This window comes from Pleurodeles waltl, chromosome 1_2 (assembly GCF_031143425.1).
Source record: "Pleurodeles waltl isolate 20211129_DDA chromosome 1_2, aPleWal1.hap1.20221129, whole genome shotgun sequence".
Lineage (NCBI taxonomy): Eukaryota > Metazoa > Chordata > Amphibia > Caudata > Salamandridae > Pleurodeles > Pleurodeles waltl.
The window spans coordinates 1,026,968,174-1,026,986,680 of NC_090437.1; the positions used below are offsets into that span (position 1 = coordinate 1,026,968,174).

Consider the following 18,507-nt stretch of genomic DNA (forward strand, 5'->3'; position numbering starts at 1 on the left):
CACAGCTACATCCCTTGTAAAAGGTACCAGTGGAACCAAGGACTCTGTGTCCAGGTAGGGTCCGAAAGGCTGCAGCATGTATTGTGCCACCATAAGGGACCCCTCACCGAGCACATGCACACTGTCATTGCAGATTGTGTGTGCTGGTGGGGAGAAAAAGGCAAAGTCAACATGGCATCCCTCTCAGGGTGCCATGCCCACCAACCACTGCCTGTGGCAAAGGTAAGTCACCCCTTTAGCAGGCCTTACAGCCCCAAGGCAGGGTACACTATACCACAGGTGAGAGAATAGCTGCATGCAAAATATGCCCCTACAGTGTCTAAGTTCATTCTTAGACATTGTAAGTGCAGTGTGGCCATATTAAGTACATAGGCTGGAAGTTTGTCATTACAAACTCCACAGCTCCATGATGGCTTCACTGGAGGCTGGGAAGTGTGGCGCCAAACTTCTCAGCACAATAAACCAACACTAATGCCAGTGTTGGATTTATTGTACAATATACCCAGAGGAAATCCTAGAGATGACCCCTGAAATTTAACCAACCATTTAGTATAGGGCTGAACAGTCTGTACTAGCCTGCCACTAAAAGACAAGTTTTTGATCCCATGGGGTGACAGTCTGTGCTTTCTGGAGTCAGAAACAAAGCATGCTGTGGGTGGAGGTGCTTCACACTTCCTCCCTGCATGAACTGCAGCACTTGGCAGCGAGCCTCAAAGGCTCAAGCCTCCTGTCCCAGAGCACTCTAAGTAGTAGAGATCCCCCCCACCACTGGACGAAGCCACATTTTTGGCGGCAAGTCCGGCGGGAACATTAGGTAAAACAGGAAGGAGTGACCACTCCAGCTAGAACCACCCCTAAGGTGTCCAGAGCTGAAGTGACCCCCTCCCTGCAGAATCCTCCATCTTGTTTTGGAGGACAGGGTCCAATAGGGTTAGGAGTGTGCCCCCTTCCCCAAAGGAAGTGGGCACAGGAAGGGTGTAGCCACCCTTAGGGAAAGTAGCCATTGTCTACTGCCCTCTGACCCCCTTGTAATGCCCCTAAATCTAGGATTTAAGGGCACCCCAGAACCTAGCTCACCAGATTCCTGGCGACCTCAAGAAGAAAAGAAGCAAGAAGAAGGTTGACCCCAGCAGAGAAGACTCCAGACACCAATTGACTCCTGCACCAAAAAGGTGATGCATCCTGCAGGATCAGTGACCTCTACAGAGCCCCAGAAGACTGCCTGCCCAGCAGAAGACCAAAACTTCAGAGGGCAGAGGCACTGTTCACAAGACACTCCAATAGGGACTCCAGAACCGCCCTGAATCTACGAGCCCTGCCCACAATACACCTGACATCCACGGCTCGTGTCCAGGTGGCCCACTGGTCCAGAGCACGTCCGCAGGTGATTCCAACCTTGTGTCCACCCTGGGCTGACCACTCATGGAATACACAACAATGCCTGCAGCCTGAAACCAGAGGACCCCCCAGACCACGACCGGATCCGCCGAAGATTCTGGATACCTAAAGGTACCCATGCACCCACAGCCCCCAGGCTTTGGGGACTCCAACCGACAGTCTAGTGACGTTCAGCAGGCAACCCTCGTCCTTGTCCAGCCTGTGGTTTTCCAGGACCAACCCCCTGGATCCAGCCTGCAGCATCTTTTGTGACCCCGGGGTCCCCATATTGAAAAGCATTGGGCACCCAACCTTGTGTTTGCACCTTGCACTCAGCCACCCCTATCCCGCTGAGGGTGTGTGAATGGTGCCTACCTGTGGCCCTCCTGGTGGTCACCTAAACCCCTCAGGTCTGCTCTCCGAAGACATGGGTACTTGCCTGGAAGCAGATATTTTCCAAGCACCCCCAGTTGTCATAGGATTGCATTGCAAACCTGATGCCAAATTTGACCTCTACACCCAGCCGGCCCCATGTTTAATTTTTGGGTCAACCTAAGCGTCGACCTATGGACATCCTAACCTCCGAAGACTGAAGTTGTAAGTCGTGTAATTACCTGTTTTCCATGCTAACACTTTCCCCTCCCAGGGCTCTATGGACTCATATGGAAAATTGCACTGTGTCAACTTTTGAAATAGAAAATTGCTACTTACTTGTAAACTGTTTTATCTGCTAAAAACAAAGTACATTTGATACATATACTTGATACCTACTTACAACTGTACTTACCTGCAACAGAGGTCCTGTCCTAGTAATAAAGTAACAAAATATATTTTTGCTATATAAATACTATTGGCCTGGAGTTAATCATTGAGTGTGTGCCTCATTTCTTGACTGTGTGTGTACAACAAATACTTTGCACTACCCTGTGATAAGCCTAACTGCTCAACCACACTACCACAAAAGAGAGTAATAGTATTATCTACTTTAGCCTCTGTCAAGCCTCTGAGAACCGCTGGGCTCCCTGCACACTATATCTCATTTTGACATAGTATATACAGAGACAGCTACCTACACTGACTACTAGTGAGAGAGCATGTGGGTGGGAGGTTTGTGTTGAAAGAACATGGCCAATCACTGTATAGCTGCTGAGATTGGTCATTTTCTATCTCTTGCTAGTATCTCCTCTTCCCTTTTCAGGCTCAGTGTATGGTGCACAATGTGAGGCATTAGAAAACAGGGATACAAGGGCGAGGCATGACTGAGAGTTATTCGTATTTTACCCCTACACACAGTGTCCCACATATATGCGGAGCGTAGTGGTAAGTACTTCATGGTATTTGTTGCTATTACCTTTTTTCGTAACAACATTCTCTGGGCTGGACTTTCAAAGAACTGGTCACTCCCCAAGACTCCCCCTGGAGTTCCCGACCAAAGAAGCCTCTGGCCCAGGGACAGTGCAAGGTAGGCACCCAGCCAGGTTTAAACCCATGTGCTACTCTGTTTGTATGGATAGCGCTCTGTGTGTGGGAAATGCTTCAGGGTGCGTGTGTGTGTAAACATTCAACAGAGCACAATATTCTGTCCCGTAACATGTGTAAACTGCAAAACGCGTGAACTGCCGATAGCAGTCTTGGTTTGCAGCAGCCCCTTTTGCCGGCTTCTTTTTTCTGGGTGGGTGAGATAAAATATTTGCGTACGGTCACACAGTTTGAGTGGGAAAGCTGCACTTTATCCTGGATTCCTGGCTCCGCTTTGTGCAAAACAGCCACTACAAGTCCCAAAGATCAGTGCCAAACTGGTAGCTCACTTATTCACTAGCCGAATTACAAATGCAACTCCGTGTTGTCACGATGCTTACACTGGTGCTGAGTCATTGTACTGTAAAAACACACACATATTCACTACTGCTACTAAGCAAATGTATCCAAGTTGGAAAACTGACCATGTCGTGCACCAGGCTCTTCCTCGCATTAGGTGAATGTTTTGTCATCTACCCCTCTCTTTTCTGATGGTAGATTGAGACATCTTTCCAATTCTACAGCAAGTCTGATTTGAACACCGTATTGGCTTTTTGTGGAATAAAAGGAGTGCCTCTTTATTTGTCTGCTGACATTCAACAGACTTTGCTTCATCCATTTAGCCTTCCAGGGCCTCTGCCTCTTTACAGGCCAGCCCATGCCTGCATATGTGTGTCATAAAACTGTATTTTTAATGTTACCCTTTGTCAGTGCTTAATTTATGCTTGTTGTTTCCAGAGCTGGGCACCGGCACTTATTTTTGAGGGCCGGCGCTTATTTTTCTGCCTCAAGCATTTAATGCGAGCAAAAGACACATATGGGAAAGACGGAGTTAGAGAAAAACGAAAAAGCGTCACAATGGGAGAAAGTAGAAAGCTGCAGGTGTGAGCTGACGGGGCAAGATATGACTTTAAATGGATTGAAGAGGCCCGATATCGCTTCAGGATTACGGTCAATCAGTCTTCCGTGCTCGCACATTTAATTGCAGCAGCCCGCGTGTTTAAGAGGAGGACTTTGGGCACCGGCACATGTTTATTTACAAATTAAGCACTGCCCTTTGTCCAATGTTATATAGCGCGAACTGGACCTGACGGTATTGGAGCACTTTATGCGTGCACCAGTCACAATTCAAAACGTCAAAATCATTTTTATAGGCACAGTGAGAGTAAGTGATTTATCTAGAATTGTTGAGCAATGCTGAGACTCGAACCAGATGCCCTGATTCCAAAGTTGGCAGTTCTGGCAAGATCTCCACAACGTTGGGGAGAGGGAGAGTTACAGACAGATTAAACCACTTGAAGGCTTGGCTTTGCTTGAGGCTTCAACAAGACCTCAAACTAAGCCCGGCTTCTCGCTTGAGCCTGGCTATAGCTTTTACTGGCTCACCCACCTTTGGAGTATAACCACTGATTTTAAAGGAGCAAGCTGTCCAGTTGAAGAATAGTTTGTGGTATTAAACACATTAGGGCTTGTAATAAAAAAACAAAAACATAAGCTTGTCATTATGAACACTTTCTTGTGAATTAAGAAAGTGTGCAGACCTGGTGGAGTTGAGCCAGAATCCTGCATATCAAGATGGAAAGCAGTTGGGAAAATGACGCTGTGCCTCCTTGGCTCCTCGGGTACCAGCCACTCATAGCATAAGGAGTCCGCCGCTCCCTGTAAACGTGAGAGCAGCAGCATTGCTTACAAATGCCAAATGCACTGTGCTAGCAACAATAATGAACTAAAACGAATGATAGCATTATGTAAGTGGAAATGTAATCTCTCTGACATAGCCCACGTTCCTTTGAAGTTGAATAAGATTTGCGCTGCAAAGAAAACATGCATTTGATTTCAGGAAAGCTGCTGAGCTATGAAGGGCCTACTGGAGATGTATGCCAGTCCAAGATAGCCAACTATAACACATTTCCAGTTGGTTGGTTTACGGGGAGCGTAACCTTGTAAATGATGCAGCTGGTTTTGATGATGTAGTATTCCAGCAAAGGGAGTGAATGGAGTTTCATCAGTACGGGGGTGATGTGATCATATTTCTTCGGGCTCTGGTCCCTGGATAAGATGTCCAGTGACTTGTAGAATGCCCTTTGAGGCCTATCTCTGGCTGTCTCATCATTGTGTCCAGTCAGACAAACCACACATAAGTAGGCCTTGTATTGATTTAATTTGTAAAGGTAATTAAATAAAGAAATATGTGAGGTACTAAGCACATGGGACAGTTTTTAATGTGTTTAAATGTTTCAACACAGCACGTTGACAATTGCTTTATAACCTTCTTACCTTCTCAAATTTGCTTTACAATGCATTATTACTCTAATAGTACGTGGAATGTAACCCTCAATTTGTATATCCAAATCATAACGTCTGTAAGGAGGGCTTAGCCGCTGATCTGGAGTTTCAACCTGTACATAGTCTTAGTCGGTGTCGCCACCAGAACTCTGAAGAGTCTGGTGAACTATTGTGATCTCTGCTGCGCTGTTGAGAAGAGTTCTCACTCACATCTTGTTCAGAAGAAGAGTTCTGAGTATTTGTGGCATATTTACTGGAAATTCCTGCCACTTTCTTCTTTTTAAATTGTGCATTGTGTTGTGGAAATTTCTCTTCCTTTTTTATGATGAGATCAGAGGAGCGCCGTGAGTCAGTTTTCAGTTTCGCATAACTCGTCCTGCCTGCGGTCGCCTTGCCCCCTCTCTCTGACCACTTGTCTGTAGAGACCTGAAAAGAACGATAAGGATGTGTATCAGAAGACTGATACCTGTCAGGCTGTTTAAATGTATCAGAGTTATGTAGATTGCAACGTTGTTCGGAAAACTCTAGTTGTGAAGATCCAGTCTGTGTTTCTAGTTTGAGCTCTGCCTTTATTTTTATCCCTGCACTTTTTAGAAGTCTCAGGTGTCTGCTTGGCTTTATCAAATATCAGATGTTAAGTTGTGGCTCCCAAACTATCATGACCTAGAGATGTATACATTTCTGAAATTATTTTAGGGAGCTCACGTTCCTGAGCCACAGTGGGAACTGACGTGAGCCATTGGTGTATCGCAAAAGAAGCTGCCTCCCCTTTGATATTACTTAAAATTATTGAGGACACTGTGGCAAACTTGCTAAGGTGTTTCATCCCCAAACCCAGGGCAGGGGCCGCTCCATGTTCAGCTTGAATCTGTTTAAGGACTTCAGGTAAAACTGCAATTCAAGGAGTCCCATGCATAATGGTGTAAATTACAGCAAATACAGTGTTCCATGTATTACACTTCTTGACAGGGGGAACCATACCAAGTGGATGACACATAGTGAGAATTCTAAACAACTTATCTTGGGGTCCTGTACAGAGAAACACTGCTTCATACTAATTTGTTTTTTGTGCAATGCAAAATGGAATTTCATCACATTTGGTCGAAATTTTACCCATAATGGCATTAATAGTAACTGGACTAATTGCCGGCACAGCTAACTGTGCCTAATGAGCTTGAAGAGCCCTTGCTGTAGCAGTAGTTAATGTACGCATGATGTACTGCATTAGACACCGATACAGCCTAACCAAAAGATTTAATAGAGCAAGCGTTTCACATTGGTTTAAATTATTTTTATGTGAGTAAGGTGTATAGCCTGCTAAACCTGGCCAGGTTGCCCCTTCATTACAGAGAGGGCCAAGTGTAACATTTTGAACTGCATGTAGGTGGGCAACTTGGAACCAACTGGTAAGTTAAAGGTACCTCTAAATATTCATAAGATGTACATGAATCCAGCACTGCAGCCACAGTGTATGTGAAATGCTTGTGAACTGGCATCGACGGCAGGAAAATTAACCCAGGAATAAAAAAACGTCACAATTATAACTTCTCCACCTCCACTGGTGAGCCCATATTTTGTGAAATGATTAGTGACTGCTTCTCTGCAATTAACAGCAATAACCACTGGTTGCAGCATATTTAATGAATGGAATTCAAAGAAAGGAAACACTATACAGAGGCAATCCTTTGAAAAGATCAAGCTTTCTTAACCTATAGACATAAATACGTTTTTCCTATTAAAGCTGAGGAAAATAAATCCTTATCACCACAGACTTGTCCGAATAGTTGTGAAAAAATAGCCTTGTGCACACAAGCAAACTGCTCAGGAGACCCATTAATTAGGTACCAGACCTAGATCGTTGGAGGTGCCATGTTATACGGTCTCTACGAATTTACTATGACTGCGTAATACATCAACACAACTTTCACAATATAGAGTCTAAGGGCCTAATTTAGAACTCAGGGGACGGGTTACTCCATCACGATGGTGACAGATACCCTGTCCGTCGAAATGTAACTCCAATAGGACATAATGGGATGTAGATTTCAGAAGATGGGATATCTGTCACCTTTGTGACGGAGTAACCTATCCGCCGAGTTCTAAATGAGGCCCTGAGTCTGCTTATATTATCAGTATATGTTGGTTTATTAGACTAGCTCACAGTACTACGTTTAAAAGCCCCTGACCTCACAGGGTGATAGACTTTGTTGGTAACCTCTGATTACTGTAATAGTACCTGGTCACCCTCAATTTGTCCCCTTACTGTCCTTGGCTATGTACTTCTCAGTTATCTCATGGACTTTATTCTTGACATCTTTAAAGCACAATAACACTTCTCTCAGCTTCTAATTGCCCTTCGTCACAGGATCTACCCAATCAAAAAGCATAAAGGAGACCTGGCATGGTCTGACAGTTCTATATGACCAATTTCTGACTGACTGATCATCAACACCAGTGAGTGCGAGACCAAAAGATGATCCAACCTTGCATATACATAGTGAGCTGCCGAAAAGTGGATATAATATATGTCAGTTGGTTTTTGGCTGAGCATATTTTATCCAGACCCACCTCCCAGAGCGACTTGCTCCCCTCTGCCTGCCATGTGCCCTTCGTGTTGAACGAACACTGAGGCTCTCGATCACTAGAGTAAAGCCCCCACCTAAAAGGACCTCTTCTGTTTCTCATGCCCCCTCTGAGGAATGGCTCTTGACTACTGTTAGAGGCAACGAGGCTGGCCGCTGTGAGTTTGACATTACCAATCTGTAGCAACACCAATAAGGACCTGCCCTCCAAGTCAACTTTAATCTGCTGTCTTGGGGTCTCAGGCTATGGCTCTGCTCTCATGCATGACTTTGGCAAGGCATCCAGTGCCGATCCCCTTTTCCCCGACACTCCCTTTCAAAGTCCACCCACCCCCAAGTACCTCCTGACCACCATATCCTGGAGGGCACAGCATTAGAGTCTGATTTAGGTCGACAGATAGATCTCCATATGCCTCACCTTACTGCCATCTTGGCCACCTACAATGGAATGTAATTTACTCAGTAATTATAGAAGAGCAACCAGATTTGTATGGGAAGAACGAAGTACAATCACTAGACATCCATATTGGAGTGGGAGTTATCAGACATGGAGGTCAAAATATATATATATACTATATAGACTGTTGCATACCATGGCCCTAATCATGAGTGTGTTGGAGTGTTCTGTCAGAATACCAAGTTTTCCACACCCGGTAATTACAGGGTGTGATAAAGACCTCACACTTTGTTAAGTTTCAGCAGGTCCAACCAGGGTTCGAGTAGAGTAAGAGTTAGAGTAAGAGTGAGTTATTTACTGTGACATGTGGAGTTTGGTTTGTTAAGCAGCAAAACTGCATGCTATTCCCCAAAACTATGAATAGGAGCGGTTTATCGCACCCAATAAATTCTGTACCCAGAGGAGCCAGATTTTTTGGGATGTGATGAGTAGCACCTACAGCTCTGGGGCACCCGTACTAAGGGCCAAAGGAGACTATTCTCAAAGGCAGTTAAGACTACGTAAATGAGTACTCCTATAGTACTTCTGCCCATACTCATAAGTACTTATGTGAATTGGCCTCTAAATGTGGATGTACGTTTTAGAATATTTTTGTACATAGTTTTATAATTGTTTTATTTGTATTTATTGATCTGGTAGAAAAAGTTCATAGTGGTAATACAAGGATACATCCAGATTCGAAAATCCATAAAATACAGGCAGAAGATTAAACATCCATCAAAACGCTCCTAAACAAAATACGGGAATATAAAATTCCATAAAGTGCAAGACGTCTCATCGCCCCAGCATGATACACAGTACAAACGCAGCTAAGGGGACAGGTGAAACTAAAAAGATTTCCCACTGTTCCTCAAATCGAGTGAATTCTGCCATATGTCCCCATATTTTTTAAGAGTACCCACCTTTTTGAGCGTACTACTCTTCATAACATTTTACCGACTTCATCTTCACCAACCACTGACCAAAGGTAGGGACTTCGTGAGATCTCCACTTATGCAATATTAATGCTTTAGCTGTCAACATAGAAATGAAAAATAATTGTTGTTGCCGTACTGTAGTTTGAATTGACACGGCCCATGCCGAATAAGAGTCCATACTGATCTGGGCCAATCCTAGTTTGCTGCTTACCGCTAATAAAACCGAATATTCTCTGCCAAAAATGATAAAGAGCGGGGCAAGTCAGGCAGATATGGGGCCAGTCGCCCTTCCCATGGCCACACCTGAAGCAAGCTGGTGAAATGGTCGAGACCATTTTTTGCAACCTAAAAGGAATAAAATTTGGCAACAATTTGGAATAAAAGGCCATCCTTTTAAAATATGCACCCCGGACAGCTTTATGGGCCATTTGATTTTTACCAGAGCCATATCTGGCTGTCGATCTTGCATTCTGTAGGGCCTGAATGTTAGTCAAGAAGACAGAGAGCACATCCTCGCTTAACTCCTGCAATGAAAACCGATACCAATTCCCTATCCCCATAAGGCCAGTCGCAAAATAAGCTCAACTGATATCCCTGAATACTGAATTACGAGGTTGTACATAACTCATTAAAAAGTGACTGATACACAAATAAGAGAATACTAGTATGGAAGAAATAGTTGGATTAGTACTAGTGAACTGTTCCCAGGATTTCACAGTCAACATAAAGTCTTGAAGCTGAAAAATCCCACCCTTTCCCATTGTCTTTTGGCTGCGGTCTCTAGTTGCAATCCCAGCCAAGGGCAGTCTCTCAGACGAATGTGGGAATGAAAGAGGGGGATCTGATTTTCCTCTTTGAGTTTCGCAAATGTAAACACAACTATATGAGGCAGCTTGCATCTTGTGCTTTTAAGACATTTTTGTATTTTTAAAAGGATGGGAAGCTGGATGTCGGCCTCACCTAACATCTGCTTGAGGTAGAAGTGATGGGACTGGTTGCTCATATTTGCCGCACAAACAAGCCAGTCAAAGGGCGCAGCCTAATAATATTGCGGCTAGTCCTCTATCCTCACTGTTCAGCTGCAAAGTCGTCAACCTGGTATGTGTTTTCTTCCCCTGCCATAAACAATGGCAAAGCATGGAGTCTAATTGAATGAAAAAGATTGAGGAATTTTAATCATAATATGAGCAAAGATGAAGACAAACAAAGGAAAGACTGCCATCCTAACTAAGGCTACACGTCCTAATATGGTGAGAGGCAACGAGTACCACTGCTGAAACAACCCATACACTTTGTTGAGTGGTGGTATAGTTTAATCTCTACAGATCTGGAAAATCTTGTGTGACATAAATGCCTAAGTGTTTAATAGGGCGAGCGCTGTAATAATGGGTTCTGAAAGTGACAACTAAGACCGCAGGGGAACTATTAAAGAGGAAGGCTTCAGACTTAGGCCCTCATTATGAGTTTCGCGGCCTCCCAAACTCATAATGCCACTACACCGCCATTGCGGGCTAAACCTAGCAGGCCCTATTTTGAGTTTCCTCCTTGGCCGGCCGGCAGAAACAGTGTTTCCACCTGCCAGCCCAGTGGGGAACAGGGTCGTAACATTGCAGCCGGCTCATAATCGAGCTGGCTGCAATGTGGCGGTGTGGTGGGTGTAACAGCACCCATTGCGCATTCCACTGCCCATAACTTGGGCAGTGGAATGCGCAAGGGGGCTGTGCATGGTGGCCCCTGCACTGTCCATGCATGGGCAGTGCAGGGTCCCCCGATGCCCCCATCCCGCCAACCTTTCCATGGTGGTGTGAACCGCCATGGAAAGGCTGGCGGATGGGGACTCGTAATCCCCAGGGCAGCGCTGCCCTGGCAGATTACAGCCGCTGGGACCACCAGGCTGCAGGCTGGCGGCAGCCTGGTGGTGTCAGCGGTTGGACAGTGGCGGCTCCACCACGGTCATAATAGGGCGGTTGGACCACTACTCTCATAATGAGGGCGTAAGTATGATTTATTGTATAGCCCTAAATATCTGTAAACGCCTGAATTTTACCAGTGCTTTGCAGATATTTTGCTCCTCGGCAGCCAAATAAAGGATCATGTCATCTGCAAAAAGTTTTATCTTGGGTGCGCCTTGAATAGGAGCTCTGATCTGTACATCTTGCATTAATGCGGTGGCCATAGGTTCAATTAACAGGGCGAACAAGACAGGTGAAATAGGGCACCCTTGCACCTCTTTTGATGGTAACAAATCTAAATTTGTAAATTGATTATAATCTTTGCCTGAGCCCTCTTGTACAAATTTTCCAGCAGTCCAAGCATTAGCTAAGGGAAACCGAAATTCAATAAATTGGTAAATAGGACCTTGCATTGAACTAAATCGAAGGCCTTTTCGTCATCAAGCATAATAATTGCCGACTTTGTGCAATCATTAGACTAATAGTCTACTGCTTGTATGCAAAAATTGATGTTGGATTAAATAAATCTAGCTGGTAAAAACCAGCATGGTCTTGGTGGGCCAAATATTGCGCTAAGGAAGCTGTCCTGGTCACAGCAGTTCTGCTGAAGATTTTGTAGTCGCAATTCAGCAATGAGGCAATAAGAGCCTGGTTTGTTGGAGGGCTTATCTTTTACAAGAAACTGATAATCACTGCTTCTGTGAATAAACTAGGAAGTTCACACCTTTCAAAGGTCTTATTGAACAAAATAATTACAAACTTAGCCACTTGGACATTAAACACCTCATAGATTTCAGCTGGTAGGCCGTAACATCCACAGGCTTTTTGTATTGGGGAAAGATCTTAAAGCCTCTTGTACTTTGGCTAGACTAGTAGGTGGTGTAGCCATAGCTTGTAGCTCACTGGACAGGGCCGGCAATCGGATCCAGTGTAAACATTCCTCAATATGCGCAGGAGGAAAACTATTAATTGATGCATATAGCCTTGTGTAATGCTCAACATTCACTTTGCCTTTTAATTATGATTGGGTAACCTCTCTGTCTTCTGTTTCATCAAAGATTGACTTAATAACTTGATTATTCCTCTTTTCTGACCAAGCCAAGAAACGTCCTACGAGCTCGCTCTCTTCGTAGAAGTTTTGAAAGAAAGTTTTTTGATTAACAATTTCCTTAGACGTATAATAGTCTTTTAGGTTTTGACATGCCTGTTGGAGCTTGGTGCTAGTACTGAGTGAGGGGACCGTGGAGTGAATGAGCGTGGCCTGATCAAGTTCATATCACAGAATCGCAGCTTGTTTTTTTCTAAGTTTATTGATTTGCGCTCTGAATGATATTGCTTCACCCCGTACACATGCTTTAAAGCCCCCCACACTGTACCTATTTTTTTTTTTTAATTGTCTATACAGATCACATAATCATAACCCAGCTTTCATCAAAACTGAATGATTTGAAAAGGGATGAGCTAATATACCTGAACCTATTCTGCTCCACAGATGGGAGATAAAAAAAAGTCGATTCTTGAAGCTGAGTTGTACCTTTTCGAGAAACACCTTTATTCTTTCCCTTGCATGTCATAAGCCTGATTAGGATCTACATTTTTGTACATAGTTAAAGTGAACTGCATTAGGCATTTTTCTTTATGAAAAAAGGTGAACGGAAAACACACGTATTCTCACTTAAATGTCTCTTTTCTCTCTGCACTTTCAATGTAATATTGAAATAGTAACTCTCTGCATACATATGTCCTTCTTTGCAGTGATTCCATTTCCCAGCCTGTTGTGATTGGTGTGACTTTTGACTGTAAGTTTGTGATTGTTTATTCAGTGAACACATTTAGGTCGTCATTATGACCATGGTGGTCTACAGACCTCCAGGGCCGTGGTCTGACCACCCCCAAAGCGGTGGTCCGACCGCTTTTGCAGCAGTCGTGCTGCCACATTGTGACCATGGCGATACGGCCACGGTCGAACTGCCAGCGGTGCTGGTGGCCCTAATCCTCCAGGGCAGTGCTGCATGTAGCGCCACCCTGGGGATTACAAGCCTCCTCTCCACCAACTTTTACATGGCCATTGCACCGCCATGTAAAATCTGGCGGCAACGGGGTGCAGGGGGCTACATGGGGGCTCCTGCACTGCCCATTCACTTGGCATGGGCAGTACAGGGGCCCCCAATGACATCTCCGTCGGGCTTTTCACTCTTTGCTATGCAGACAGTGAAAAGCACAACGGGTCCTGTTGCACCATATACACTGCAACATTGCTGTCGGCTCCATTATGAGCCGACGTCAATGTTGTGGACTGTTCCCCGCTAGGCCTGTGGGATGAAACAGTTTACTTGTAATGGGGTCTGCGGGAAGGCGGCTGCACTGGTGGCAACCTGACCGCAGGAGTTTGGCGGGTGGGTGGGCGGTCGGACTCTTCCACTTGCCAAGCTCAAAATGATCCCCTTAGACATTTACTGCAAACATGCAAACTGCTGAGAGAAATGTTACATCAATGCAAATTTTCTGTAGTTAGTATTACTTTGATTATAAACATGGAACCATTTATTTGCGCAAAGATGAGAACTGTACTTGGCTATTTACTTAAATTGTGATGCACAATGTTTACGAAACGTTTACTATGATCTGTGGCTAGGGTTATTTCAATGACATCTGAAGGCCTGGTAGGTACGTGCACAGTTGGAAAGTGAACCTCAGTTAGAGCCTTAACCTCTCCTTTTCAATCACATCCCTCGGAGGGGCCCATCCTTCACTGAGACCCTCACAGCTGAAAGGTTCTGACTAAGTGCTTAAAAAATTAGGAAGTCTAATCGAGATTCTCCTTTCTGAGGGACCAGTAAGAAGAAGCCCTTAAATCATAGTGGTCTTGCATTAAAAAAATGGTCCTTAAAGACAATCTGCCTCTAGGATAACAAAATGCACCCTAAGGAGGTAGGAGTTGTAATTTGCCAGAAGTGTTATGTGAATGTGTGGCTGTGATTTTTCCATGAAGTTTCTGTCGAATAGATCATTGTGGGCTACTCTGAGTAGCTGATTATTTCTGTTGATTTTAAAGGTGTTTTGTGTTTGTATAGGAGAGACCCATCGAAGACGATCTTCATCTTTTGCATATTTGAATCACAATCTTGCTCCAATTCCTGAGTGTGAATCTCTTCAATGCATCGAGTCTGGTAAAGTACCTTGGTAAATAGTACCATGCATCAGCAAAGTGAATATGCTCTTTATATTTTTGGTTAACATCAGTTTATCGAATTGTGTTCGAAGGACAATATACCAATGAGCTAATTAATTAGAAATATGTTTCAGCTTGATGAGGCGAAGCACTGGGTAGCCTTCTCCTTCTTCCTAATGCACTTCAAACCCTCCTAATCTTCATTTAATGACTCACTAGGGACATATCAAGACCCCAAACTAGGTGTTAACTTAAAGAATGACAGTCTACTTGAACAATATGGCTCACAAGTAAAAACAAAACAAAAAACTCTACAATACTCTGCAGCAATGACCAGATGTACAAAAGGTAGGAATAGTGATTTCCTAATCACAATTCTTATTAGATGTCAGAAAACTTACATCCTGTAAGTAAAGATTCCTGGAGAGTCACACATTCACCTACCTCATGAATAGTAATGAGGTAGGCTTCAGTTTGCAAACCATTAGGAATTGCAGCCATCACAGGTACGGTGGTACAGGTACGGTGACCTGCTGCATCTCTATGAAATGCTTTTAATAAATCATTTTCTAAATGCAGCCCATTTTCCTTGAAGGAAAACTGGATGCATTTCAAAAAATAAAATTAGACATTTACATTTCCTTTTTTTAAGAGTAGGCAGTGGTTTGTGGGACACTGACTTCTCTTAAAAAGTATTTGTTTCAACATTCGCAAAGGGTAAAGGGTCCCCTGGGGTACCATTGAGATGGTAGCAAGATAACCTACCAGACAGCATAATGATCCAGTGCTTCCCCTTGGTACCTACCACTGAGTACTTCTAGCATTATTAGCTACGGGTTGTGACTTGGGAGATATCATGGGTCCACACTGGCTTTTCTATACCTTCTGTATCTGACACACGACTTGAGAGACCTTAGATGCCAGTCTTTGACACTAAGACATGATGGGTACACTATGCCCGTTGTGGGAACATCTTTTTAATGTATCAACTGGCTTATATTTGTGCCTAGATACGCCTTGTTGACATTATGATATGATGAGCATAAGCTGCCCTTTTGAAGAGCACCTTTTCACATACCTTGTTTGCAACTTGTCTTACCTTGGCACATAGTTTCACATTTACGCTAAGGAGCTGCACACTGCCCTTGTGAAGAATTCAATATAATTAATTATTTTCTCTGTTTTCTTCTTTTGTGCCCTAATACTAATACAAAAGCCTTTTTTGCAAAATTAGGGCTGAAATGTAGATAACACTCCATGCCATTTTTAGATGGCAGCCCCATTGAGGACTATATTTCAATTTAATAAAGGTCTTCACATTTGTGCCATAATTATACGATAGGTACTTGGACAACATGAGGGCATTAGATTTGGTATCCACCCATTGGGCTCCAACATGGTGGCCCTTTTTCCTATTGTAACGTAACCATGTGGGACTAGCCCACTGTCTGCTCCTCTTTTCATTACTTCTTAACTTTTTTAACAAAGACACCCTGCCTCGCACTGCTGCGCTTCTGTGTTGCAGTGAGGGCTGCGGAGTCTGATTCCTAGCTCCTGCGCTTGTTGAGGGGTTCTGATATACTTTGCCTGCACTGATGAGTGCAAGGCTGCCGGCTCCCTCTTCCGGCTTCCACACTTGTTAAGGGGATCAGACATACATTGCCCGCTACCTCAGATGGCGATGGATTTGCCCTCTAAAACGCTCTGGATGGCCGTTTCAACAAACCCCATCCCTTAATCACGCTCACCTGTGAGCCAATAATACCTAGATGTCCAGCATACATGACCTCTGAGTCTGCTCACTCAGTACCTCCAGGGAGCAGAGAGGGGTAGGTCACCACTTACTGAGCGTGCAGGACTCCATGTGTATTTTGGTGCAATTTTTACTCCTGTATTATTTTATGTTAAATTGAGGTCTAATCTCAATACTTTTTCCATAAGTTCTGTTCTGCTGCTAGTGCAGCCTCTGCCACCACCTAAGGAATCATTAGCGCAGCAGATTTTGGTAGGCTGCACCACAGTTGTGGCTCACACAGATACATTTTTCCCCCTCAGTGTGATCTATGGAAAGTGTGGTGGATTACCTCACTAGTGTGTCACCTGCCTGTCTGTTTATTTGTTTGTATACACAGTGACTTGGCACATTCACCAACAGAAGTGATTGTACTCTGGCATGTAACTATAAAAGACCCTTAATGCTTTTCCACGATTATCATGGATATGATGTTTTTAATACCTTGATTGATACTTTTACTTTGCTCGTTTCTAGACAGCCGTGGGTATACTACATACATTAAGGGCTATGTTAGTGTTTTAAGTGATTGGGTTCATTTGGTAATAACTCACTCACACTTCCCCAATCACCAGTAAATTAGGTTGTTGGTCCTGAAGATGTGCCCCAATCGATAGCAACAAACATTGGCAAGTAACATGTTGACCCTTTTAACACCACTTTATGACCTGCATTGGACCACTGTCTCCATATTCAGGCACTCACTACTTTTAATCATAACAGGAGGACCCCGATATCAAATTCACTCGGGTATCTTTTAGTTATTCTTAGGGATCCCGGTTTTATGGTATTTATGTTTTGAACATTTCCGTCTGTATTTATCCATATTTATTTTTTGGTCATCCTATTGGTATTTATCCATATTTGTTTTTTGTTTTGTGACCAGATAAGGTTATAACCTGTATATGTCCACATTTCTTTAACAGATAAATGTGCACACATAATTTGATGCCTGTCAAGTTTTAGCGCATTACACTGCCAAAAAAATAAAATAATAAAACTACATGAAAACAATAGCATAATAGCACAAATGCATGTTGAGAAATGCAGTAATTTAAGCAAATCTCATTCTCGTTTTAACTCCCCATGCAGCCAATATGTACAGCTACTGGTCTAAAAGTCAGTAATCGCAGCACGAAGAATCACTCAAACGAAGCCAAATGATCTGTATTTTTCTCCTTTTAAAAATTAATACAGTCAGGAAACACAATTGTTTCTGTCCGTATTTATCAGTAAAAATGGAAAACAGGGAGCCCTACTTATTCTTAACTCACTTTACACCAATCTACACTGAGAACACCTCCTCCTCCATGTCACAACGGCATCATATTTCAAAAGACCTCTGGCAAAGAGCCCCCTCGAGGGGCCCGTTGGGCATTGCAGCACCGCCCAAATGAGGAGCTGCCTGAGGATAAAGCATGACACCCATTTGAGTGTGTGAGGGCTATTGCTTCTGAACAATCAGATCCGTCGATCTGAGTTTCAGCTGTTATCCAAACTCATTCCTCTTTCTCTTTTTCCTTTTCTTTCTTCTTGGAGACCAAAGAGGAACTGCAAACCTTACTGTATTAGATACCCTGAGCCCTGCATAAGTCATTAGCAGTGTGTTAGATAAATCTTCTCAAGTGCACGTTGATGTCACTTGAAACACATACTAACATCGGCATGACCCTGAACAAAAAGGCTTCTTATGGAATACAACAACTGCAATGTGGTAACAAAACAAATATTTAATAATATGCCACCCTCTTGGGATCCGCAGTGCCATGCTTGTTGACAGCCCAAGTATAACTGTTAGAGATACAAGCCCTTGTCTAGCTCTCCTGTTTGCTAATGCTGATGACGAACACATCTACTACAAGATGTGTAGAAGTGCTGCAAAAGCTGCTTTAAATATCGAAGGTCTACACAGAAGTTCTACATAAATGTTAGAGCTCAAAATATTTAAGCCGAAACTGCCTCCCTCACACACTTAAACTTCATCACCTGCATTCCAACTAACCCCTAATCAACAGCTATTGCTACTCTAAATACTCTAAACCTCAGCTGCCCTATCCTACCTCCCAACAAAACCCTCCTATCCCTGATTCCTGGCAGGTACATTCTACTGCCACAGTCTGCCCAACCACCATTTAGCCAATACGTCTCACTGTACTCAACCCACATTACATAGCCTATTCCCTACATAAAACTTCAGCTAAGAATAACGCTGTGCACTACTAATCACCCTAACACCAGCTATGTACACTTAGCAAAGCCTTTGCAGATCAAAGTCTACATCTTTTTGCAGGGTTTGTCCTGTCTTGAGCAAATGGGCTGAACAAGAGGCATGGTGAGGAGGTAGTTGGGTGTAGTGGGACTGCTCACCTGTCCATGGCCATGCATTTGTAGGTACAACATCCATTCCAAATGGCTGTGCTGAGTCATGGTTCTGTGCCCCTATAGCACTCAACA

At 43.7% G+C, this 18,507-nt stretch overlaps 1 protein-coding gene across 1 annotated transcript in view; it reads left to right on the forward strand.

Annotated features, from left to right (window-relative positions):
- The window catches only part of TMEM156 (transmembrane protein 156), a 146,104-nt gene that overhangs the window by 116,313 nt on the left and 11,284 nt on the right, over positions 1-18,507 (forward strand). The window contains exon 6 of the mRNA XM_069202097.1: positions 14,164-14,259. Within this exon, the coding sequence (XP_069058198.1) occupies positions 14,164-14,259 (96 nt within the window). The remainder of the gene's footprint in view (positions 1-14,163; positions 14,260-18,507) is intronic.